The sequence below is a fragment of the Crocodylus porosus genome, unplaced genomic scaffold (assembly GCF_001723895.1).
Source record: "Crocodylus porosus isolate Cpor-Errol unplaced genomic scaffold, CroPor_comp1, whole genome shotgun sequence".
Lineage (NCBI taxonomy): Eukaryota > Metazoa > Chordata > Crocodylia > Crocodylidae > Crocodylus > Crocodylus porosus.
The window spans coordinates 26,248,626-26,275,955 of NW_017728913.1; the positions used below are offsets into that span (position 1 = coordinate 26,248,626).

Here is a 27,330-nt window from a genome sequence, read left to right on the forward strand (position 1 = left end):
GCACTCTTTCCTGCTTACGCAGGGGGTCGGACTCGATGATCTATTGAGGTCCCTTCCGACCCTAGCATCTATGAATCTATAATAACTAATTCATAATTTAACAATACAGTTATGGTTATGATGTAATGTTCATAATATAGTTATGCTGTATTTTTTTAATTGGGCTGCTGCAAAATTTTGAGAAGTTATGCCTATTTCATCAGCTACTAAGCTCAGAATGAAATGTTATGACCCCCCTAACTGTGCCAGTACTCAAATATAATACTGTAAAGAAACATCTATTCTAGGGTGCACACTTAAGTAGCATAGGAATAACCAATTGACTTTATTTTGCAATCCAAATCACTCTTGGATTTTGTTTCATGTTTTTTCTTTCTATTGCAACCAAGGGATGTAATAAGAGAATGAGGGTATGGGTGTGCTGAGCTATATGAAAACAATAAAGACAAATATGCTGCTGAGATATGGATCAGAACTGTGGTTGCTGAAGGAGTTATGAAATCTAAATTAGGCAAATAATTGCAATGGTGTATTTATACTTTTTTAGCCAACACAAAGTAGTACTCAGGTAGTAGTTAGAGATGTTAGCTTCAGAATTTTCTCCTTTCTCCACCTGTTTCAAACATGGATTATAACAGCCATTCCAGCCATCAGAGACTGTCTGGACACAACTTCCTGTGCAACTTGTTAAATGTAACTACCAGACAAAGTTGTTTGAGAAACTTGAGCCCTTATTCAGGAGCTCTGTGTGCTGAATAAGTTGTACTGGCAGCTTAGTAATGGGGAATGGAGCTCTTATGTGGACAGAAGAGAATTTGTGAACAGTTTTTACATCATTTTCCTACCTCCCCCAGAAAAAAGTTAAGATAATATGTTGCTGCTGGCAGTACTACTGAACACACACATTCAAAATTATAGAAGATTGTAAAGGGTACCCATTATTGCGTGGCTTGTATTTATGGGAATTATTCCATTTTAGTTGTGGAGAAGAAACAGTTTACTGTTCGTTCACTTTAATGTTTTAAAAACGATTTGTTTTATATTCTGTTGGTAGTAGTTTTCTTGCTGAACAACTCTCTTCTTATTCTCTCTTCTGTGTTCTTTTTTCTCTTCTGGGTATATTTTTTCATTATAAAGAATTTCCAGATTGTTGGGTTTCTCTTTCTTTTGTGTTTTATTTATTTCTTTTTGCTAATTTGCTTTGTCAAAAGTAGAGAAAGACAGTGATTACTGCAAGTCGTTGTCAAGTTAATAAAGCTCCCATAGCTCTAATATTATAAATGGAAATTCTTATATTAACTGGATGTTAATCTAATGAGGAGTGCATAAATTCCAACATTTTCTTCCTTTTTTATGAGTGTAGATTAATTTTTATCTTCTTTTGTTATAAATGTGTCTGATAACAAAGGAAATGGTTAATTTTAAATATTGTTACAGGACCCTTAACTTCAGATATTTCCTAAACCTTCTCTAGTTTTCCTGTAAGACTCTGTGCTCCATTATCACCTTTTTGCATTTAAGCCATGATTCAAGTACTTAAGTACTTATCTAACTTTAATCCTGAGAATAGTTCCACTGAAGTCAGTGGGATGGATGTTTAGAGTTTGGCTTCAGCTAATGTTCCTTGCTGATCCAAGGCCATAATATCCTTCCTGATGAAAAAGGGCCAGATTTTCAGCTGGGCTAAATTGCTACAGCTTCATTTGTAGCCACTGATTTATACCAGCCACAGACTTTCAGTGTTGGTATTTCAGTAGTCCTCATGTGATATTAGTTTGTGTTTCCACTAACCACTTGTGTTAAATCCCATTCTTGTAGTACCCCTGGTGCAGCTGCCTATAAGGTAATAGAAGCAAGAGAAAGAGCCTACACTTGGCTCCAGTGTTTTTACTGACTCATGTAATTGTGATCTGAGTACGTTTGTATTACAAAGTGCTACAAATATCGTTAAACATGAGGGTCCTATCTGTGCTGGTGGTCTGATCATTAACATGCGTGGCCCTGCATTAGTAGTGGTACAGTAACAGAAATTCGCAACAATAACTGATGTAGGAGGAACTACCATAACTGAGAACTAGAAAAATACAGGTGGCAAGCAAATCAATCAGGTAAAATCTGAACAGATGAGAGGGGAAGAAATTTAGTTAAGTTTTTTATAACTTTGCTTTTTATCAGTACATTTGGATGAATATTTGAATCTTTGTTAAATATTATGATCAGCCTCTGCATTAAATTTTGAGAGTGCAACAAAATCTGGGGAAATTGGACTGAATATTTTCTGATTTATTTTAAAAGGTTTTTTCCTTTTTCCCCTTTCACACCACCTATTTAAGTTTTAAAGACATCAAATAACTGTATTTGATTTATTTGTATCTATTGCTAGGCCAGTGACTTCCTTTCTAGATGTAAAGCCTGTAGAATCTACTCTCTTGAGATTTTACAAAGCTAGACCTTAGAACCCTGTAATATTAGGAAAGGGGAAATTCATGACTTCTCATTGGGAACTGGAACTCCTAGAGCTGGAAGAGTCTAAGTTAATTAACTTTAAAGTCTTGATACTTCAGCAAAGCTTTCCACAATTGGTGTTAAAGGATTTTATGGCTCCCTTTGACCCTTGCACAGAGATAACTAAAGAATGCTGCTTCACAGACAGAAAGATTTGAAAATTACTTCAGTATTTAAAAAGTCTCTAAAACATTCTTGACAGTTTTTCTGTAGCATATAGTATGCCATAGATAGAATACATAATGTTCTGATACAAAGATTTTACTAGTATTTGTTTAGTATGACCCAGTAACTTGTAGTTTATGCATTCTCTAAATTTCTGATCACACTTACTATGTACACTATGTCTTACAGATTAAATTTTCTTTTTCTAGCTCAGCTTATGTCCCTGTGAAATGTTTGTAACGCAGATATTTAAAATAGATTTGCAAAGAGAGGAAGACGAGGGCATGTCTAATGTTGTGCCTACCTATTTTTACTATGAAATTTCTAGAAATCTTTTATGGAAATTTTGTCCGGATGAGTAGTACAAAGAGAGATGGTTAAAAAAATTCTCTTCTTGGTATATGATCACTGAAACAAATGTGGTTGTGTTTTGCTTTTTCATTGCAATTATTCAGGCAAGTACCCTCTTGTTAATTTAAATTGCAATCCGTATTGAGAGGTGTGTTGTTTTTTTTAATCAAAGATGAAGTAAAATGTAGGAATCCCTGAGACTAAAGTTAAGGTGTTCTCTGTAAACAAATCTGAACAGCTTAATTAACTTAGGTGCACAAGTGCCAGTTTTGGCATGTATATTTTGCGGTTCTATTCTGGGCACAATTTAGTTGTACAAATGTCTGCTCAGCTACTCAACTAAGTACACTCAGCAGGGCTAGGCTTTGGTTGGGTAGGATTGTGCTGCCAAATGCTTGCCCAGGTATAGAATCATAGAATCTCATGCATATGTCCCAACTGTAGTCAGGCAAAAATCCACAGCTAGTTGGTGCTAGATGCAGTGAAAGGTCCAGATTCTAGGCCTGTATCTCCTGCTTTCCAATACAGTGCTCCAGCCACAAGGTCCCAGGTTAGTCATTATACCTTCCCCTTGAGGCATCCCCTCCCCTGGACAGCCAAAGGTGGGATCAGGAACAATGCGACTCAGTGAGATGGATACTGTTCTAACTGGGAGGTCTCCCTGGGTTCTAGCCTGGGTGCTCAACTCCCACTGGGCAGAAACTTCCCTATTGGTCTCCACCCATTTTATTCAATTACTATTAAATGTAAGGTTCAGTGGGTCAGCCTTAAGAAGCCAGCTGTAGAGGGGGCTGGAAAATGCCTTGCTATACAACCTATCTTCTACCCTTTCTTAAACCTTATTTTTTGCTTCATAATACTTCTAGCTGTCATCAGTAGTTTTCCATCTTTTTTACTTTATGCTTGTCCTTGTGATTTGATCATCAGGTGTTGAACCACAATCTGGTCCCCTTAGTCATTTTCCTTTAATTAAATACAGTTTCTACTTAAAAAAAAAAACAATACTCAATCAGAGATGGACTTGGCTAGTATGGTCTTGTGTGTAGCTGGGGAAGGTGGGCAGAAATCTGGGTCTTTTGGAGTTTTCACTCAAGTTCCCAGCAGCTTTAGGAGCCAAACACAAAATTTAACAAAGATTTTGTACACATTAGCACAATTAATTTATATCAAGTCAAAATCATGAGGTGAGTTAGTGAATAGTCATGGACTGCTTGCTCAGAATTTACTGCATGTTTCTTCCTTCAGCTATTGTGTCAAGTGAAGTCATGGATTCTTCCATCACTTCCTGTCAAATATGACGTGGTACAAGTTGGTTATAACGAACACTTTACTTCCTGTATTTGATTTGTATGTTACTCAAATTTATTGGATGCGAGTAAAACCTGAAACTTGACATCCCATGTATTAATGGAAAAATATGATTTTGTCAGTCCTCTTGTCTTACGGTCAAATTGATAGAGTGAAGTTACTATCTCGTGTAGCTCCTACTGGAAAATCAAAGAATTTCAAATCTAGGTGTCATCCCACTTAAGTAGCAGGTTGTAATATAGTTTGCAGAATATTTATCTGAGATGATTTTGAGTTTTAACTTTCTAGACTTGTTAGCTCTGGTCAGTTATGTTCACTTAGTTCTGTAAGTGCAAAGGTTATAATTATAATGTGGAAAACTTTTTTTTTTTTTATTATTTGATAGCACACTTAAAAGAAAGACTAGAGGAGTATATTAAGCAGTGGAATGGCCTTGTAAAGGTATTTCGAAATGAGAGGAGAGAAGGTTTAATTCAAGCTAGAAGCATTGGAGCCCAGAAGGCTAAACTTGGACAGGTAGAAAATGTTTGATAAATTTAAAAAAATCTTTTAATTTAAACAGATGCATAAAACTGTTGGTATTATATTGTGAATATTATTCAAGTAAGTCAAGCTTAAATTCTTAAGACATTATTGTGTAAATTTTTAAATGCATATGTGTATCAGAAATTTAAAATGATAAGCTTTATTGAATCAGTGTCATTGGTACAGAAAAATCTCCAAAGATTATCTCTCCCTCTTTTGTTTTGTTTTTAAAGGTTTTGGTTTACCTTGATGCCCATTGTGAGGTGGGAGTTAATTGGTATGCACCACTTGTAGCTCCTATATCTAAGGACAGGTAATGCTTTCCTGTTAGTTTCTCTATCTCGGAATTCTACTCTAGGAAGAAAAATAGCCACAGTAACAATCTACATGTTTCAGCCATATCTAGGGTATTGTTTGTATTACAGTTATTGTGTAATCACTCAGTAGAAGATTTTGTCTGTAACAATTAAAATAGTCATGCAAATAATATATAGCTTATTTTAATTGGGGAATTGAAGAAAGGGGGATACAAAGCTGCCAACAAGTTTTTCCTTAATTCTTTCTTATAAACCCTATTAGAAATATCCTAATTTGCTTACTTGGGGCAAAGGAGGAACCTACATAAACAAGATTGTTATTAAAGCTGAGCAAAAAGATGGTATTTAAACTGGGAGTACAAGCCTGGGAGTGGCAGGGAGAAAGGGTGCAAGGATAGAGAGAGAGAGAGAGGGTGTATGTGAGTACTAAAATTTGATGTAATGGAACTTTTCAGATCATTAAACCCCCTGTGATCTTAACAATGTGTTTGGCCAGTATGTTTAAAAACCAGTACTGAAACACTTTCATGGTTTAACAAAGCAATATTTTTTCCAAAAGACTGCGTTTATAAGGAAATTATATATAGCAGTCTTGGATAGTTAAAGTCTATAGTTGCAAAAATAAGAGCAAGACTTTTATTTTTCTTATTGTTTCACTGTAGTGAAATGTCTTGAATTTCAATATAGATAGGAATTATGGAAAATACTAAATATTTACCAAAGCTTCCATTTTTTTCTTTATGGCCATAGGAGATATTTTATTAAGAGCCCCTTGTCAGGAAATAAATATTTCCAGTGTGCATTCGACACTCTTACAATAACACATGTATTGGAAAGTATCTTCCTGATCTTTACACTTGATTTCAGTTGCATTGTAGAAATAGTAAAAAGTTAATAGTGGATCTATTAGATTAGACAGATTACCTTTCTTAAATGTATTCTGCTCTTTCTTCCCCTCCTATAAATGTTTCAGAACTACATGTACTGTGCCCCTAATAGATTATATAGATGGGAATGATTATTCCATTGAGCCACAGCAAGGTGGGGATGAAGATGGTTTTGCCAGAGGGGCCTGGGACTGGAGTTTGCTGTGGAAACGTATTCCGTTAAGCCACAAGGAAAAGGCCAAAAGAAAACATAAAACTGAGCCTTATCGGTAAAGAGTGCTGTTTTTCATTCTGTGAATTGTAATGAATGAATATCTAAACCCTGTCATTTTTCCCCCTTCTTTTCCCATGATCTCTGATTCACATAAATGTACCATATGGGTCCATGTACCTACTTAACCTCATCCTCCCTGCCGCCATCCACAATCCTGCAGAACCACATGCACTGTGCCGCTTATAGATGTCATAGAGGGCAACACTTATGAGATTGTACCACAAGGGGGTGGTGACGAAGATGGGTTTGCTAGAGGAGCATGGGATTGGAGTATGCTATGGAAGAGGGTGCCTTTGTCCAAGAGAGAAAAGGAAATGAGAAAGACCAAAACTGAACCGTATCGGTAATCACTAAATCACTTACACATTTTTCCTTTCTTAAGTAGATACTGATTTACTAAAGAGGTTCTTCTTGCTTGGTTGTTTGTTTTTTTTTTAATGCTCCTAACAACTGCAGATGCTGTGTCAAAAAAAAAAAAAAAAAAGCATCTTTCGGTTGTGTCTATGCTGCTTTCTTGTACCTCTCCACCTCTGTTTTTATCTAATTAACACTGCAAGCAAAATATAGGATGTATTTTAGATTAATGATTTTTATTTGGAAAAGTAAATCATTTGTATGTTTCAGTTTCCAAGTGTATTGACTTAACAGAATTTGTAAAGTACTAAAATTGACTGGTAATGCAGGGAGCAGTAATAACTGTTTACTTATTTGATCCATAATAAGCATGCCATGAGTGTTCAAAAATAGTTTTTAGCTCATAAAATCTCTAGTCTACTATCACTCTTGAAAGTGTGCATATAGCTTTTATGTGCATGTATCAAAAGCCAATAAACTAAAAGGTCACATCTGACCTTTTAAAAAGACACTCATTGGTTTAAAATCTTCAGATAATTCCTTAGACCTCTGCAAAGTATCAACTAAACAGAATTCCATTCTCTCTTGTGGGAGGAGCCTAGTGATTTTAACATTGTCAAACCTATTTCCTTTAATACATGAGGGATATATTGTTCCAACAAAAAATACATTTTAATTTTTGCTTAAAATGTGGGTTTCTGAACTTCTTTCAAGACTACTTAAGAGGCTGTGGTTCTGCTCTGCTTTTCCTTTACACTAGTCTAACCCTGTAACCAAGATTACATGTATCTGAATATAATCTTTGCAGCTCTAGAAAGTTGTGCTTTATCTAGTTTTATATGTGGTTCGAACAAGTTGTGAGAACTAATTAATGCTTCACTTGGCACTCATCCTGTCACTTGTGAAAATGGCAAAACATGCAAGAATATTATGAAGCTTTGGTCTCTTCAGTACTTCATAGTATGTAAGAGAAGAATGCTGTCCACACTGAAAAGTTAATAATATTAGTTTAGTGCTGGTAAAGGTTGAGATCACACTTTGCATACACAATAGAAATAGCTATTTGAACTGTTTTCAGAAAAGCTCTGGAGGTAATAATTAAAAATACTAATTGAAACAAAAATATATCACTTCCTGAAAACATCCTTATCCTAATATATATCCAAAGTAGATGCATTTTACTGTGGCAGAATGAATCAAGTAAAGCAAAGTATACATTTTCATAAAGTAATGTAGGAAGATAAGCTAGTTATTTTTTCCCTGAACAGAAAAAACAAAAGTATAGTAAAATGTAAGGTGTCCTATCACATTTATCAGCTCTCTGATAGCTGAAGGATCCATGTGACATGGCAGCAATTTAGAAAGGCACTCTAGCAGGGGTACGCAACCCCAGGCATGCATGCCAGAGTGTGGCACATGAAGGCATTTTACTTGGCATACATGCCTTGGGGCAGACAGCAGGAAAGTGGCTGGGGCTGCAAAGCCACAACAAGGATCATGCCCTCCCCTCCGCCCCCCCCAACTCTCCTGCCATCTGCCCCTAGCATGGCAATATCTTCCAAGTCAAGCTTGCAGGTGCTTTTGGCACTCTGCCCAAAAAGGTTGCCGACCCCTGCACTATAATAAGTGGTATAGTAAATGGAAACATAAAAAGAATTCCCCATACATCTGAACAAGGATTTGCACTGGTTGGGAGTAATAGATCCATAACATTTGTAACCAGCCATCCTTGTGGCTGACTCAGAAAGCATGAGCTAATTCTAATACTTCTGGTTTTATTAACTTGCTCAGTCTTACGTTTCTGTGGAGAAGGGGAATATGCTGCCACTAATATTAAAATGATATACTATATCAACTAAAAATTTAGAAATCTTAAAAGGGTAGTCTAGAGCAAAAGTTAATTACCAACAGCCTGTGGCGCAAATCTGGCCTGCAGTTGGGGGACTTTGTCTGTGGCTGAGCAGCTGGACGCCTCACCCGTGCCACATCGCAACCAGGTGGCAGAGAAAGTGGCAGAGAAAAGCAGCACATGCCTGCCTTGGACCCAAGCTAGGTCATTCCAACTTGCCACCAGAAAACATTGTTTATCTCATGTCTTAAAAACTTGGTTTCAATTCATAGCTGTGCCACAGATTACTTTGGTGACCAGGAACAATTCTGTGGCTGTTTCCATTCATTTTTTAAAGATAAACTGCTTGATTTGCAAAGGTGTGTGAAGCTTAACTCATTATCTTTTCTTCTTGGCTTTTTAGGCCTGGGGCAAAAGATGTTCAGTTAAATAGGCAAACTAGATTCACATTCTCAGGTACTACTAGCAAGTTGCCAAAGAACTTTGATTGCAATCACAGTGATAGAATATTCAACTGGAATGGGCAACATCTTTTCATGTAACAGTTCTTTGTGATGTAAAAGAGCTATTTTTGGCAAAACCAATTTTTAAACAGTAACATTTAATTTGAAACCTGTACAACTTGACATTGTAAAAATTCCATAAAACTTACTTTTCCAGCCTCCGTAATTATAAATTAAATTTTCTGTGTGATCTTTCTTCCATGGTTGTTATATTGATTTTTTTAATAGAGCTCTGTAACAGATCTCTTGTTGTGTAGTGAGGTTTCAATGTGGCAGCTTCTCAGAACACAGATTGTTTCCTAATAGGGTCTATTCTCCTACTCCCACTTTAAACTGCATCAAGAAATGGTACAATGGTTCTTTTGATGTAATTAATAAGGTATAACTGTAGATTTAATTTGGTTAACAGAATACTACTGGCCAGTATTCTGTGAAATTTACGATAGCAATGAAATCAATTATTTCTTTTAAAAAATTACACAAATCAAAAGAATCACAGCAAGCTTTATAATACCTACATGTACTGCCATTCATCTAATCTTTATCATGTATTAACAGCAAATTGAACCTTACATTAAATTTATTTTTTTTCCAAAAGACACTCATGTTCTGTTGGCTAAAGGAATTATTTTTGTGGCTCTTTCTCTTAGGTCTCCTGCAATGGCTGGTGGATTGTTTGCCATTGAACGTGATTTCTTCTTTGAACTGGGTCTCTACGATCCAGGTCTTCAAATATGGGGCGGTGAAAACTTTGAAATCTCTTACAAGGTAACAGCCGAATTGATCTGCCTTCAAATGAGAACTTCTAAAAATTATAAATATTTATAGAATCTCCACTGTCATAAATACAGATTACTTTAAATACAAACTACTGCAAAAACTTAAACCTGTCTTTGTTCTTCCCTTTTCCCAGTCCTCCTGGGAAAGGAAAAATAATCCTGGAGTTCTTCACCATCATAGAAAATTCTTTAACTAAATATTCACTTGCAAAAAGAAAGGTTGTATGTGGAGAAAATCCTAGCTGAGTAACTCATCAACAACATGTTCAGGGCACTCACAGGAATTCAGATGGCAGACAGACCAGAGAACAGTGTCCTGATTAATAGAAGTAAAAGTGCCAAATTTATTTTATGATCCAACAGTTTTGACAGGGACCCTTAAACTTGTAGTTGAATAATAAAGATAAGAAGAAGAAAGTAAATTATGAAATGAATAACACTGTCAGTGGTCTCAGTTCTTCAAGCTTGGCTGATGGCCATATGGAATTTGACCTGATTGAGAATGGCGCAGTTTTCATGGGTTTGGTTCATACCTATCTTCAGGTGTAAAAGATTTAAATGCAGCATTATTTGGACTGTCTTTAAATTGTACTTTTCCTTAAATTAATGGGTGAACCAGAGTGATCTCCGTGAGGTTGTTTTGTTATTGTTTCAAACTGTATCAGTTCAGTATTCTTTACCATTTTCATTTTAATGTTAAAATATTATTGGTGTGTAAATGCATTTCCATTACCTGCTTATTTGATCTTTTGAAGATGATAACAAAGTCCCATTAAAAGAAAGCCCATATGTAGCTTAAATTACTACTTCGGTTCATACCCAGTTAGGGGCAGTTTTCTTTGTGAGTTCCATCAGCCATTCCTACTTTTTATTTGGAATAACAATAATTATAATAATCCTAAGTATAAGAGGTCTGTGATAATTAAATGATCTTGTGTCTCCCACATAATTTTCTTTAGAAAAAAATTGGGATGGGCATCAGAGGAAGAATAATATCTGTGAAAATGAAATATGAACTGATATTTAAGAAAATAAAACCTGACACATTTTTTATATACTCATTTATAACTGCCGTTTCAAAGAATAGTGGAATGTGACCCTGAAAAGATGATTCTGAGGTGCTGCTTTATAAAATACTTTATAAGATACTTCATAGAGTTGCTGAAGAACGTACTGGATAGAACCCCAGCCTTTAATTTCAAGTCTTCATTCTGTCCTAAAGTCAAGAACGACTTGTTGTGAGGTTCTCTGTTATACAATCAGTGTAATAAGAAGAATTTGTTTTACATACTATTGGAATTGTACTTGTACTTATTATACAACATTTTGTGTTTGAACTTGCAGATCTGGCAATGTGGAGGAAAGTTGTTGTTTGTTCCTTGTTCTCGTGTTGGACACATCTATCGTCTCCAGGGTTGGCAAGGAAATCCACCGCCAGTCTATGTTGGATCTTCCCCTACGTTAAAGGTAAGACTGACTTAAAGCCAGAAAATGGTTTCATCTTAAACTTACAAAGACAGCTTGTAAATTTTAAATATACAACCCTTCTGTAGCACAATACACAGTTATTTAAAGAACCATCACTTTTTTGTTAGGAAAAGTCAATAATTTGTTTCCTCTAACTACCTGAACATGAAAATTTGATTTAAAAATATTTGCTGCTTATAAAAAGCTTTTAATAAGAAATCCACTTATTTTTGTTGGGTAAAATATTAGTATAATTTTAAACACTAAGTCATTGTCTACCTAGGAAAATAACTAGGAATAGCTATTTTGTGATCTCCTCAACCTCCAGATAACAGATTTTTATTCACATCAGGGGGCTTTGTATATTTGGTTTAGTCCATTTCAGAAGCTGATTAAGCTAAATTGCAGAAAGACTCATGAATAGTAAGATCTGTGTACTGTTAGACATCATACTTTAACCACATACTAATTGTTTAGTCTGGCTTGACTTCAACAAGGATTTTAGCACAGTCTCCTATGACATTCTCATTAATAAGCTATGGAAATACAGCCTAGATGAAAGTACTGTAGCGTGTCTTAGAGTCATAGAGGAGCAGGGCTGGAAGGGACCTCCAGAGCTCATCTAGTTCAATCCCCTGCCTGAGGCAGGATCATCCCTATCCAAACCATTCTGTACAAATCCATAATCTAAACTCTACATAGGACTACCATCAACCCTGACACAATATACCTGCCACAGGTAAAGCAGCGAAACCATGGCATCCAATGTCCTGCTTCTATGAACTGTTATCGAGATATGCTCAAGAGATGCTGGGTAGAAGGACATGCCTCTCACTACAGAAGAAGGCAAAAACTCACAGTCCTGACCCCAAATATGGCAGTCGGCCTGACCCTGAGCAGTGGGACAAGACCCTCTAACCAAGAACCTCTGGCTTTGGTCCCGGCAGGACCCCAGTCAGAGTTCCCAGCCTTGGCTGTACCCAACAACAAATGTCTCTGAGGGAAAATTAAAATCACCCTGACACATTGTTAGCACCACTGTTCACTAGATAGTACCTGGGAATCATTAGAACACAGTTAACTCTTAAACGGAACAAGAAATACAGACACAGAGAACTCAGTGTCCTAAAATCAAAGTCTGACTTTATTAGTACAGCAAGTATTATCTTAGTAGTTTCTATATTCAGAGAGAAAAAAATACTTTGTACAATGATCTCACCCAATCCCAGATGTTACTTTGCTCAACAGAAGAGGCAGGGCACACAGTTCCTGAAGCAAAGGGTGCGTAGTTAGCTGGGACGGTCCAGTCAGGTGTTGAAGGTTGGATTTATGATGACAACGATGACACACTTAACGTTCTTGCTTCCCCCTTTTATGCTTTTCTTTAACTTCACTCCTTTGATGACTCTTGCTTTTGGATTGGTTTCTCTGCAGTCAGCGTCCTGTCCATATTTTATCCTGTCAGCATATTTCTTTGTTCAACAGACCCATCACAAGCACATCGCTTAATTTGGTCTTGATTAAATAAGGCAGTGATTAAATAAGGCTGAATATAAAAGAAAACTTTAAACAATACTGTAATTCACCATTCTGTAAGCAAGGTGCAACTTTAAAGCATAAAATATGATAAGCTACCCTAACAACATGTAGCAGAAAGGGAGGAGTGGGGCCAACCAGCAAAGCCCAGAAGCACGGGAAATACCCATAGCAAAATATAGGCATAGCTACACCTAGGTCATCCCTAACCAGTGGCTGTCCAACCTCTTCTTGAACACCTCCAGTGATGGAGATTCCACAATTTGCCTACGCAGTCTATTTCACTGCCTCACTGTTCTAACAGTGAAAAGGTTTTTCTGGATATCCAATCTAAACGACTTTTGCTGCAACTTCAAGATGTTGGTTTCTGTCCTCCTTTGTGCAGCAAGAAAGAAAAGGTGTTTTCCCTCTTCTTTATGGCAGCCCTCCAGGTATTTGAAAACTGCTATTGTGCAGTTTTAAGCATTTGTTATGCAAGCTGAACATGCCTGGCTCCTTCAGTCTCTTCTCATGTGACTTGCTTTCATTTTTGCTCTCCACCTCTGGACCCTTTCTAGCTTTTCCATGTCCTTTTTAAAATGTGGAGCCCAGAACTGTGCACACTATTCCAGATGAGGAGTAACCAGTGCCAAGCAGAGATGCACTATTACCTCCTCTGGCTTGTACCTAACGCTTCTATGGATGCATTCCAAAACTGCATTCACCTTTTGTGCAGATACATCACACTGAAGGCTCATATTGCATCTGTGGTCTACCAAGACTCCCAAGTTCTTTTCCATAGTGCTGCCATCCAGCCAGGTATCACTCATTTTATATTTGTGTTTTTGATTACTCCTACCACGGTGTAGCACCTTGCATTTGTTTGCATTGAACTTCATCCTGTTAGCTCTAGCCCAACTTTCCAGTCTGTCAGGATCCTTCTGAATGGTACTCACATCCTCCAACATGTTTGCAGTCCTCCCCAGTTTTGTCTCATCTGCAAACTTGCTGTAGAAGCTTTCTGTGCCAGCATCCAAATCGTTAATAAACACATTGAACATACTGGGCCAAAGACAGATCCCTGTGGGACTCCACTTGAAACCTCCTGCCATTCTGACATGGACCTGTTAATAATTACCCTTTGCTTAGCTAGTTATCTATCTACCTTGTAGTAGTTTTTTATATATTTAACATTTCTCCAATTTGTTTATGAGAAGGTCATGCAGGATCTTGTCAAAAGCCTTGCCGAAGTCCAGATACACTATATCTGGATGTGGACAGTTTGGAGAGTCCATCAGAAAGCTACAAAAATTATTAGGGGCCTGGGAAGCATGACATATGAGAAAGGTTTGAAATTACTAAATTTTGAAATTACTAAAATAAGTTCCGGGAAGATCACAACTGCAAAAGCTTTAAATGGTTCATGGAAGAAATAGCCTATGATATAATTTCATTTCATTTTATCCTTTACCACCTAAAATAATTTAATCTGGGGAAGAGAAGACTGGTGGGATTTTATAACAGTCTTCAAATACTTAAAGGGTGATATTTTTATAAAGAGGAAGAAGGTAGCCATTTCTCTGTGGCTGTAGCAGTCAGTAGTAGAAACAATGGTCTCAAGCTGCAGCATAGGAAGTTTAAATTGGAGATTAGAAGGAATTTTCAGAATATGAAGGTGATCAAGTATTGGGACAGGCTACCTAGAGAAGTTGTGGAATATCCATGTCTGGATATTTCCAAGACCAAGTTAGACAGATGCTTGACTTCAGTGGTTTAGTCAGAGATGACCCTGCCTTGAGCAGGGGGCTGGACTCAATGACCTCATGAGAGGTCCCTTCCAGCCCTACTTTCCTATGATAGTAATATTTTACCATGCTGAAAAAAACACATGCTTCAGATATGCTTATAGAAAATGCTTTGGTACTACAATGAGCGTCATATAAGAAAATAAATAGAATTAGGTAGCAGGTAATGCTCCATGAAGGGAGATGAGGAACATTGTGGGATGGTTATAGTCCATTTAACTTTCTTCAATAATTTTTTTCCTTTATTACTGATTTTTTTTTTTTTAGGAATTTTTGTAATAATACTTTCTATTAATATTAACAAGCCAATCCAGATATAAAAGAGAAGATGAAAGCTCTCTCTCATTTTAAATGTTCAAGATCTAAGTCAGTTGCATCTGTAGAATCCCTTGGAGAATAAATAGGAGTTTAAGAGAAGGATGTGTAGAAGGTGAAAGCAAACTCTGATATCTCTTAACAGAAAAGAAGTCCCTTAGACTTAACAATGTCTTAGATCCCTTGTTAAGCCTGCTTACTTCAGCAGTTTTACTTCTAAAATACATGAAAAAATGTTCTATTACTGTATCAGCTTTTAAGGAAGGCAGATTATGAGTATGTTTTAATAACTGCATGCATTAATACCTTTACAGGAAGAATTTCTAAATTGGTGGGATTAAAAACTTAATTGAATTAACTTTTTTTAGTAGTGATGATCAATTTTTTTCACAGAACTACATCAGAGTCGTGGAAGTGTGGTGGGATGAATACAAAGATTACTTTTATGCCAGTCGTCCAGAGACCCAAGCACTACCATATGGAGATATTTCTGAGCTTAAAAAGTTCCGGGAGGATCACAACTGCAAAAGCTTTAAATGGTTCATGGAAGAAATAGCCTATGATATAATTTCATTTTATCCTTTACCACCTAAAAATTTGGAGTGGGGAGAGGTATGTACGTTGTACACATGTAAAAAGAACACCTATTAGAGATTCTTTTGTTAAGGTTATGAATCCTCAGAGAAACCAATGGTGTTGTATTTGATAAGCATTTTGATATTTAAGCTGAACACAACAGATTTATTCTGTTACTTATTGGGTTAGGAAAGTACCTGATAGACGGGTATAAAGATTCATTCATAATCTTCATGTACAGTATAAGAGAGTGACTGAGCCTTGAGGTTGAACATGTAGGGTTTTTTATTTTTATAATTAAATGTAATTAATTACACTGTATTTTCAGAATTACTTTTTCTGTGCTAAGTTTCGTAGATTTCATAGACATTAGGGCTGGAAGGGACCTCAGAAGATCATCGAGTCTAGCCCCCCACCCAAAGGGCAGGAAGTCAGCTGGGGTCATAGCATCCCAGCAAGATAAGCATCCAGTTTACTCTTGAAGGTGTTCAATGTAGGTGCTTGAACCACCTCTGATGGCAGACTGTTCCAGACCTTGCGGGCTCAGACAGTAAAGAAATTCTTCCTTATGTCCAGCCTGAATGGTCTCGCAGTAGTTTATGACCGTTCGACCTCGTCATCCCTTGGGGCGCTCTGGTGAACAAATGTTTCCGCAAATACTGGTGGTCACCCCTGATAAACTTATATGTGGCCATCAGATCACCCCTGAGCCTGCACTTTTCCAGGCCAAAGAGCCCCATAGCTCTCAGCCTGTCATTGTAGTTCATTGATATCTACAACCCTGTGCCTTCTTTCACTATGAATTCTCATCTGGTTTATGTAAAGAAGGCGTTTATATAAAGAAGGCATTGGGGAAGATTACTTATTTGGAATAATCCTCTTTCTAGCATAAAACTGGCTAGTAGCATATTCCTTGTAGTATAGGAAATGCATTATAAACATACTTGTTGGACACTTTTTCTTAGCAGTACCATCTTAGCGTTAATTATTATTTATAGTTGAATAAGATATCATAGTATGCAATTACAATTCTTGGATCTCATAATTTCAGCATTCTCGTTTGACTACAGGATAACCAGAAGCAAGGTTTAAATTCAGTGTACTTTTTCAAACTCTTCCCCCCCCCTTGTGGTGTGTGTGTGTTTGTTTGTTTGTTTTAAACACTCACTTTTACAAAAGTCTGTCTTTTAACTTGAATTTCCTGCTTAATGACCAGGCAGTGCTGCAGTGCTTTTTTCTGTTCTCTTCCAGTTAGTTGACTATTTCTGTAGAAGCCCTGTCCTGTATGCCCTATGAGTTTATTGAATTAATTTTTGAAGGATGTGAAGACAAAGATAAAAAGTATTCTAGCCAACAGAGGATGAATCCTGTGTCCCACCCTATTTTCTGGCCAGTTGGTTAATCCATGTGATGTATAGTGGAGTACTTTAGGGAAACTCACTGCCATAAAAGATCTGTTCATATAACTTCTGAAGCACAGAGCAGTACAGTGTATAGTGGGGATTTGGGGAATTTATTAGTATCTACAGATAGCGTGTTGTGGGGAATTGGCTGTACAAAATTTGTGTAGTCTAAGGTACGGCAAATCCCAGGTCACCAATGTGCTTTCCATAAGCCATATTTCTTATCCAAGGGTACTGGATCAGCTAGTGCATCAGCTTTACAGATGCTGAAACCTGCACACGAACAAGAAAATTTTTTTACGTGTTGCTCCTAAGCTGTAAGAGACTAAATGGATGTATCAGGAAGAAAAAAGGTAAAGAAGTACGCTTGGTAAAGGATACCCCTGAGAACAGAAACAGCAGTCAGAAGCTTTGGAAAGCTTAAAATAGTGTTGCAGCAATCCAGAAGCAACATGCTTCTCCATAATTTGCTTTTATCTATTTTAATTGGCTACCAGTTATCACACAAAGACTTAAGAGTCTTATGTTCATTTGCTCCATCTATGTAATATTGCCACAGGGGCCACTGACAGATGTGGAAGGAAAAAATGCCCGGCTCTTTATTGGAAGAAGAAGCACATTAGTTTGATGTGGCTACCCAGCGTCTGTATAGATCAGGTGCTTCAGCAGGGCTTTTTGGTGCTTTTATCTAATAGCTGATTCAAACTAACGTGATGCTGCTTCTAAGCACGTGCTGCACTTGACGTAAGGTGAAACTAAACTGCTGTTTTGTTTTGGGTTTTTTTCACATCTGTAAGCAGCCAGGATGGCCAAGAAAGTTGTTCAACTGTGCTACTTCGTTAACCTTCATATTATTTCCCCCCCTTATATTTAAAGGATTACTTATTGAGTGCTACTTAGTTTTCAGGTCCATCTTCCACTGATTTTCCCCTGGTTTAAAAAAAGTAAATATTTTCAGTATCGTTTTCCCTTCTTGTTTGTATTTTTAGAGGAACCACTGGTGTAGAAAGAATTTCTGAAATTCATTCTAAACCAGGTCACTAGGTTTATGGATGATGGACAAATGTCATTAATTTTGTAAGTTCATGACTTCCCAATAAATGCAGTCTGGTGCATTTAACAAGTCGGTTCTGCTTAAATAATGAAGCTGCCTGGCCAGGACTGGGGTGGCTTAAGGTGGCTCATGTGGCAGGGGAATGGGTGTGCAGCAGGAGGAGACCCCAGAGTGCAGGGAGGGAGCACAGGGAAGACTACATTGTGGCAAGGAAGCTGCTATGGCTCTGGCCCTGACCCAGGCCCAAGGGTGGGGCTGGAACCATGTCTGTGCCTGTCCTGTGCTGGGCCAAAGCTGTCCACTGGTGTTTCCTGAACTGTGGCCAGTATGTGCTCTGGGCCAGAGCTAGCGCTGCCACCTACGGTAAGTAGTGGGGGCAAATGGCAAGAGGCAGGAACCAAACAAGATGAGTAGTGGAGAGGGGGCAAGTGGTTAGGGGACAGGCATATGGGGGATGGGGGAATGGTAGGGGAAGCAGTTGTAGTGGGGCAGGCACTGGGAGAAGGAGGATGTAATGGGTGAAGAGTTAGGAAGTTAACCCTGCTACTGCTTTTCCCAACATAGATCAGGGGGAAAAATTGAAGATCACCCTCCAGTGAATGGAAACATATATTTACCATCTTATATGGGTATGAGATGACCCCCCACATAATTAGATGCTATTTATATGTCAATTATAGAATCTAATTATGGGGGGTCATCTTAAATTCAAAGTTGTCTTGGATTTGGGTAAATATGGTGATGTGACCATTTTAATTTTCAAGTAAACTTTGATACAACATGCTCACTAGAATACTTGTCTGTATTAGCTTATACTAGGTCTCCAAATGGTATGTACAATAGGGTCATAAATCTATTTTTCTTCTGAAAAATTAACATTGTTTTCATTTAATTTAACTTTCATGCAGTCTTGCTTCAGAAGGTGTGTGTAGTTTTTGTTGTAAGCAGGATAAGAATTTTCCAAACTTCTTTGCTTCAGCAATCAGTTTGACAGAGACCAAGCTAAACTGAAAAAACTTTTTTTTTTCTAGGTCAGGGGTTTTGAGACAGCTTATTGCATAGATAGCATGGGGCACAACAATGGTGGCATTGTTGAACTTGGACCATGCCACAGAATGGGAGGAAATCAGGTAAGAAACTAGAAATTCAAAGGGGTTGCTTTCTGAGGGCACGTCTACACGAGATGCTATTGAGAAGTCATGTTGGCAGGCACTATCCATAACGTGACACTACTGTGCAGTAGTAACAAGCTACTGCACAGTAGCTCATTACTACTGTGCAGTAGCATCTGAAGAAAACCATGTGAGGATGCTACTGCTATCAGAGAGAAGCATTTGCAAAGAATAGTCAAAAAGCTATTTTTCTGCTAAGGTTGTCCATAAATCTATATGACTGAAAAAAACTAGATTAGATGTGGGAGAGGAATTGGACAAACTCTAGGGTAGGAATTTGGGATTTGCTTAAACTGTAAAATTAGATGTAATAATATTGATGTTGTTAAATGGAAATATTGCTGCAGGTTGCGCACATATTGTGTAAAATTGTATATATGTCAATTAGAACTTATGTAGATATTAGGAAGAACAGTAGAAGTTCTTGAATTAGGATTGGCACCTGTGAGGTAGGTATTGACAAGGCAGAAGCTTTTCTTTAAGGATCTGTATCATTGCAGTAGAACAGTTAGAACTCTGGGTATCAGAGATGATGCATGATTTAACCTCAACCAGTTGTTAAATTTTCAGGAAATAATCCCTTACCCACTGTAGTCTCAGTTGCTATTTCTTAAACTTGTTTTGCTTTAATGTACCTGTATGGAACACTAATACATTGCACTACATTTTTCACCACTTCAGAGAAGAAATTTAAATCCTGATTAGTTTATAAGTGAAGCTAAATTGCAGTGACCAAGCTTGATTCCTAACAGCTAATTGTAATTACAAAGTTTACTACACTATTTTTCCTAATCTTCACAATTCTATCATTAACACTAGTATGGCATCCTTCAAATAGTCCTATACCTTTCTCCTCTTCAGTTGGTTATCTTTTCAAAATGTGAAGCCTATATATTAGCTGAACCTATATATAGGTTCAAAGCAAAGTGGTAGGAATGAGTTAACAACAGAATGCTTTTCGTTGTCATTGTGTATCATTAACTGAAGGGCTCATGGTTGAGCTTTGTCATAGCAGTATTGCAGTCAGATGTAGAGTGGCATCTCCCATGTAAAATGTTTGGTTGACTTATGTTGTTGATGTAGTCTGAACTATAGTATGGTAACCTGCAAAAACTAACTTTTTCAGTCTTACGTTGAAGTCAAATACCAGTTTTAAAAAATAACAGAAATCATCTGTTTGTATTTGGATTTGTCTTTGTTTGTCTTCTATTCTGTTGGTGTCCTCCGTTGAATTACTGGCCAGGATAAAATTCAGTAGCTACCAGCTTTTTTGAGAGGTAGTAGTAAAATAGCCATCAATTCATAAAATGATATGAATCAACCGTTTTCAGAAGCCACCAAGTTAAAATCTTTTGCATTGATCCTTTTTCTTCTTAAAGCTAAAGTTGTTAATCTCCTAAGTCCAGAAACTGGGTTTTGATTGTGAAAAGCTAGTGTGTTAAACCACAAAAAGTAAATTAGCCCTACTCAAGCACAGACAGATGCAATTTTCAAGATGTCATTTTATTGTTCCTAGGTTTTTAGTTGCTTCATAGTTGTTGTGTTTACAGTAATAAGAAGATGTTTGGAAATGTTTCTCTTAGCTTTTCCGAATCAATGAAGCTAATCAGCTCATGCAGTATGACCAGTGCTTGACTAAGGGAGCTGATGGATCAAAAGTTACGCTTATGCATTGTAATCTGAATGAATACAAAGAATGGCAATACTTCAAGGTAAGTGACTGGCACTGAATAAGAGATGGACCTTAACATATCGGTTAGACTTCTTTTTCTTATTCTTGAAAGCAAAGATTCAAGACCAAATTCGCTATGTTTAATGGAGCAAAAGTAAAATTGCAGTTCCCTGCGCCACTCTCTCCCTTTTCTTTTATTAGGAGGAATTGATCTTGATGGGAAATGTGATCTGTTGCTACTATATCTTGTTTCTTTCAGGACTTCCACTGCAGAAAAGCCCCTTTAAATCCCACTATGTTACATATACTATCATAGATATGTGATAAATTAGTACAGATGTGGGCACCATGCAGCACATGTGCCACAAGTGTCACAGGCAACCTCTGTGTGGCATGTGGCAGATCAGGGAGGGGACAGACAGCACAATGGCAGGTCGGGCAGGAAGCAACAAACAGAGCAGCAGACGGGGCAGGGAGTAGAAGAGTAGATTGGGCAGGGGAAGGGAACTGGCGTTACACCTTGGGAAGGGTACAGATCTAATTTGTGGCATGCCTGCCAGAAAGGTTTGTCCCAGCTGTATCAGCACAGTCCCTTTGGCATTACTCTGATCTCCATACTAGTAATAGAGATTGCAACAACCTGTGGTCACAAAAACCTTCCTGTTGATGTACTTCCTATCAGTAGAGTGTTCCACAATGTCAGTGCAGTCATAAGAGAACATAGTCTCTGGAGTAAAGTTTAACAGCTAGATTAATGTAATTTGAATAGTAATTTGAATGTGATGTCTAAATTGACATGGTGCTACTTTCAACAAATATGTATTTTAATCATACAGAAATAAAGACCAATTACTTATTTACATTGCCTTGTGCTTTGTTCAGCACTTATTTTTCATTTGCATTAACTGCATATTCTCTGAGTAACATGTCTTCTGAAGTATGGCTATGGTACAAGTCCACTGCAGCTGTGCAGTATCTGAAATGTTAAGAATTGGTATGTCAGTATACCTTTGCAGATAGTCTGTCTAGTAAAAATGTGTATTTTTATATAGAATCTAACTTTTAAAATGCTTGTTTTACTTTACCTTAAGTACCAAGGTTAGAGTTTTTGTTCCTGTAGAGAACTAAAGGTAAAATCTATCCTTTAAATACATGTTTACTCACAGTTGATTGTATCTGAGGGCCAAAATATATATTTGAAGTGTTGAATGCCAGAATGCACTCTCACATTGATTTTTCTGACTACAACCAATAGAAGATGCTTATCTAGCATACTGGGTATGCTAAATTCTCAGTAGTACAGAGACGATGCATCTACATGTGAAATGAAGATGAAGCAATAAACTCCAGAGCAGTTTTTACCAGTCAGCTGCTCTTGGGCATAGCAGCTACATGTATGCCTGGGACAGCAGCAATTTAAGCCAGGGTAGAGCAGGCCTGAGCTTGCAGGGAACACCAAGGGGAGGAGGGTGTTCAGCTTTATGCTCTGGGTGGTGGGGTCAGGTGGTGGAGGGGCTGGCTGGGCCTTGAGGTGTTAGGCAAAGTAACTGCCTTAGTCTGACTTTGATCATAAGCCAGTAACCACTGACAAGACAGGAGGCCTTAGAAGAATTCAGGCCTACTCTTAAGGCAGCTGCCTTGCCTCATTTCTAGGTTATATGGAATACAGAGCACAGGAATGAGGGAATGGGTCATACTTATCAGTGGTACTTCTGGATGCAAAACAGAGGTGATGCAAACACAACTCTAAATATTCATTGGTAGTGGTCAAGGATGCCAGAGATCACGGCTATATCTAGTTGGGCAGTTGGGCCTTCTGATGTCTGGGGCCAAAGTTTCTTACATGTGTGCTTTTCCGGTCAAGGAAAAAGAAAAAGTGAGAAAGCTGAGCCAAAAACTATAACTTCTTTCCCTTGTGTTAATGCGCTGAGTGTCACTATTGTGTTTACAACCTTAGATGAGATGGCAGCATCAGGAGCACATGTAGGAGCTAAGTAGCAAAGGACACATTTAAATGCATCTATACTTTATACTGTTATTCTTTAATGCTGTGATGGGCAGTAATATTGAAAAACTATTTCAGAAACAGTTGTGATACTAAGGTGTGAAAGTGTGGTTTTTAAAATACACCAAAATGCATTTCTTTACCAGCTAGTGGTATTGCAGGATGAGAAAGTATAAGCATAACAAATTATTCAAATTAATTTATAATTGAGCCTTTCACTGGAACTATAGGTAACTTGTCTTCATTCGAAAAGATCGCTGCATATAGTAGGTGGGAAAAAGTCAATTTAGTTCTAATGATTTTTTGTTTTACAGAATCTGCACAGATTTACTCATATTCCTTCGGGGAAATGCTTAGATCGTTCAGAGGTCCTACATCAGGTCTTTATCTCTGAGTGTGACTCCAGTAAAGCAACACAAAAATGGGAAATGAACAATATTCTTAGTGTGTAGACAAAGAAACCCTACCTACTGACATGTTAATATGTACAGGACTGAGAATAGCCTGAAAACTGCTGCAACTATTAACTTTGTACAGCTGCAAGCCTGGAACCTCTCAACTTGGATGAAGGACATAGATGAACTGTGATTATTACAATAACATTATCATCTGCAGTTAATGTTTACAAAACTGCTTTTACCTTAAACTTTGTAGATGTTTACATCTTTTTGTTTTCAGATGTTGGTAATTTAATGTGCTTTTAGCTATGTTGTATAGGAACAAAGTTAAAAGCACTGTTGTCTTCTTTGGGATTACACTCAGGGGTCTGAAGGCAGTTTTTTTACACACACTTGAAAGGTTGGAGTAACCAGACTTATTCATATAACTTGGTGATTATCAACCTGTTGTATCTTTTTATTTAATTTTACATCTTACCTAGCACTGCCACAGGTTATTAGCCAGGGTGGCCTTCTTTCACACTCATGCTGCTTTTTTGAAAGGTGAATTTCAACATATTTAGTGCCTCTTTCATTTCTCTATATATTTTACAAGTCAAATATTTGACAGAATTTATAGTATGGATATGTTGAGCTGTCACCTTGATAGGGATCATTTGTACTGCCCATGAAATTACTATATTACTGAAGATAAATTTGGGTTGCCACTTTGACTGCTGTCCTCCTCAGATATTGACAAGTCAAATAAGGCACAGACCAGAAATATTCTCTGGGTTTCCAAAAGTACTGCAATATGCCCATTTGCTGCAGGTGCTGTAACCATTGGAATTTTAAGGAAGTTAAACCAGGGGTGCTGAGTAGGACTAAGTCCATACACCTGGTATGTTAAATAGTGTTGAAGAAACTGAACTTTAAATATATATATATATATATATATATATATATATAGCAAAGGAAAACTGAACCTGAAAGTTAGCACTGTGTGATACATTTGATGAAAGTAAGCACTCTGAATTACAGCTAAGAACTCCAAGCACTAACTGTTCTTTCATGCCTTATAGGAAAAAGCTAAAGCTGCACAATGTATAAAACTAGGACTTATCCAATGTTTCACTTACGTTATAAATATAAATGGAATTTACTTGCATATGAGCTGAAACTTTAAAATTAAAAAAAATCATTAACATATATGTGCAGACTTTGAAAGGATATTTGAAATTATAGATTCAGAATTAAACTTGAAAAGAGGATAGGAAAACCTGAAGCTGTATCTGTTCAAATTAAGTGCTCTTTTTTCCAATGAATGTAGTTATGAACTCCTGTAGAGGTACAACCCCAAATTAAAACATAGTTACCTAATTGTTGAATTATAATGCAACTGCAGTTGTGTGCTAACTAGAATGTGTACAGATTAGCTTCTTAATTGGGAATTTCTATTAGGCCCATTCCCTTAAAAATAGAAATATTTACACTGAATAATGTAAATTACATTTATGCAATATCTAGTCCTCTTCTTTTCCCAGTTTAAGGTTCTGTGATAGTATTGATGACATCACAAAGTCATAGTTAAGTATACAACATCTGACTTGGAGTTTTGAAAATATTTGTTTCAAGGACCAAATTCTGCCCTCAGATCTAGACTACCATTGGATGGAATTTCCACTGAAGTTAATGAATGGTGTTGTAAGTAGAGGCAGAGTTTAAGCTTTACCGGCCTGCCTGTCTGCACATAATATATTAATGATTTAAGATATTCTCTGGTGTCCTTAAACTGTTCAGCTATCCTTCAAAAGGTGTGAAAAAGAAATAAAGGATGGAAAACTGGAAAAAGGAAAATAAGGGTGTAGGTATTTTTTGTTTTTGTGTGTATGAAAACTGACTCCATTTTTTGTGTTGGGTAGATTAATTTAATCATGTTACTATGCATAAGTGAAAGAAAGGTGGCACATAAATTGTGCAGGTGTGCATTTTAAATGGGTGTTTTGTGCAATTCATTAAAAACTGATGCTGTATGTGAATATGAATCTGTATGTGAGACTGCAAACCTTACAAAACATGAGAACATCAGAAGCTGTTGCTATAATGACTTTTTCCTACTGTAGCCTGCTTGGGGGAAAAAATTCCCATTTCCTTGCTTTGTAAGTTGATGATAATATCACTATGCATTTCTACACATTTTATAAATTTGATTTATGCAGATTTTGATACACTGTATGTTTCTGTAGAAATTGTATAAATCCTCAGAAGTTTTATTAGGGATAAATCTGGGAATCCTATGTACATCTTAATTCTGGGTTGCTTGTTTTTTAGGTGAGGAAAATAAAATAAAATATTTTAACTTGTGGGTTTTACCATACTTATACTATACTTCTATATTGATTATTTCATATCTTTTTAAGAATTCTTTTCCTTGAATCTAAATTGAAAACGTCAAATAGTACTTATTTTAAAATATTGAAGCTACTCTATTTTACTTTTATTTAGGTCCTTATTGTCATGCGAGAGCCCAGTTGTTCCAGTGAAATAGTAACAAAACTCTCACTGAGAGTTGCTTCTTAGCACAGTTGGACATGGTATTCCCCTGCCCAAACCTGATTGGACAAAAGAAGAGGTAATGTGAAACCAACGTGTTCACAGAAAATAAGCCTAGGAAAGACCTCTGGAACAGGTTTGAAGGACAGAAAATAGAAACTGGTCAGGAAAATGCTAACTCACAAAACTGAAACTTTTCACAAATGCATTGGTTTTGTTAAAACTTTAATCAGAATGTTTTCTCAGGTCCAGGAGAGTGGGGATGGGAAAGGAAGAGAAAGACTGTCCAAAATAAATCAGTGATGAAGGCACTCACCTGGGATGTAGGGACCTAGGTGTAACCCTGATTTGAATTGAACAGTCTCTGAAATGGAAAAGGGCAACTGCTGAACACTTTTTCCCCCTCATAAAATGGAATTCTTTTTTTACAGCCAGCCTTGCCAAATATGCTGTGGTCACATTAACTCTCTGTCACAGGAGCCTTTCCTACCAGTCAGAGATATTGCACCAGCTGGTATCCTGTCAGGATTTCTTCATGCTGCTTATAAGCCCTACACCATAGAATCACAGAAGTAGGGTCAGAAGGGACCTTGTAGATCTTCAAGTCCGACCCCCTGCCTGGGCAAGAGAAAAACTGGGCTCAAATGACTCCAGCCAGGTAGGCATCAAGCCTCTTCTTAAAGACCCCCAGGGTAGGAGCCAGCACCACTTCCCTTGGAAGTTGGTTCCAGATCCTAGCCGCCCTGACTGTGAAGTAGTTCTTACGGATGTCTAATCTAAACCTGGTCTCCAACAACTTATGGCCGTTATTCCTTGTTATGCCAGGGGGCACTAGGGGAAACAAGGTCTCTCCCAAACCCTTCTGGTCACCCCTAGTGAGTTTGGGAGAGACCTTTTTTCCCTTTTTTTTCCTCTGACCTTTCTCTGTTTCTCTGGGTATTTTCTTCATATCGGAGTTCCTTCTTTTTTTTTTTTGTGAGGGACAGGAACAGTCTCTATTACCACTTCCTCCTCCCTTCAACACACACCATTTTGTTTTGGGACCACATTATGTTGTGCCATTCTTCTGTTTTCAGGTACCTTGAGACCAAGCTTTTGCTTGCTTTTCCTGTTTTATTCGAGACCCTTCCACTTTTTATTATTTTTGTGATACTTTCATCAAAGTTACTAGGGTTTCAAAGCTTCTACTCTTGTGGAGGGTTGGTTCCTGCCTCTTACTCTCTGCTGCCTTGGAAGGGCTTGGACATCCAACAAGTGTGATATTTTCCAGTCCTTTTAAGCCAGGTTGAGAAAGGAAGTCAAGATAAAATGCCATATATTCTTTCTTGGCAAATCCTTGACTTCAACCCTGGTAGCAAGGCTTTGAGCAGGTGTCACCTCTTCATAGCAGCTGCTGTCTTCTCTGATATTGCACAGCTTCACACCAACTGTCAGGATAGGGATGTGATTAGGGTGGTCTACTGATTATTGGTTGTGTTGCTCTTGGTCTTTCAAGAAAAAGAGCGCGTTGTTTAGATGTGCCACTGCAAGCAAGTCTAATACAAATACTTTACAGTGTTGTTAATGATGTAACATATCTATAAAATGCTTTAGTTAGGG

At 37.4% G+C, this 27,330-nt stretch overlaps 1 protein-coding gene across 1 annotated transcript in view; it reads left to right on the plus strand.

Moving 5' to 3' along the window:
• The window catches only part of GALNT7 (polypeptide N-acetylgalactosaminyltransferase 7), a 96,396-nt gene extending 70,841 nt beyond the window's left edge, over window positions 1–25,555 (plus strand). Inside the window, exons 4-12 of the mRNA XM_019534617.1 lie at window positions 4,715–4,845; window positions 5,088–5,167; window positions 6,145–6,327; window positions 9,689–9,806; window positions 11,162–11,284; window positions 15,313–15,531; window positions 18,984–19,082; window positions 20,708–20,836; window positions 23,116–25,555. Of these exons, the coding sequence (XP_019390162.1) occupies window positions 4,715–4,845; window positions 5,088–5,167; window positions 6,145–6,327; window positions 9,689–9,806; window positions 11,162–11,284; window positions 15,313–15,531; window positions 18,984–19,082; window positions 20,708–20,836; window positions 23,116–23,253 (1,220 nt within the window). The 3' untranslated portion in view covers window positions 23,254–25,555. The remainder of the gene's footprint in view (window positions 1–4,714; window positions 4,846–5,087; window positions 5,168–6,144; window positions 6,328–9,688; window positions 9,807–11,161; window positions 11,285–15,312; window positions 15,532–18,983; window positions 19,083–20,707; window positions 20,837–23,115) is intronic.
• Window positions 25,556–27,330: the final 1,775 nt, after the last annotated feature.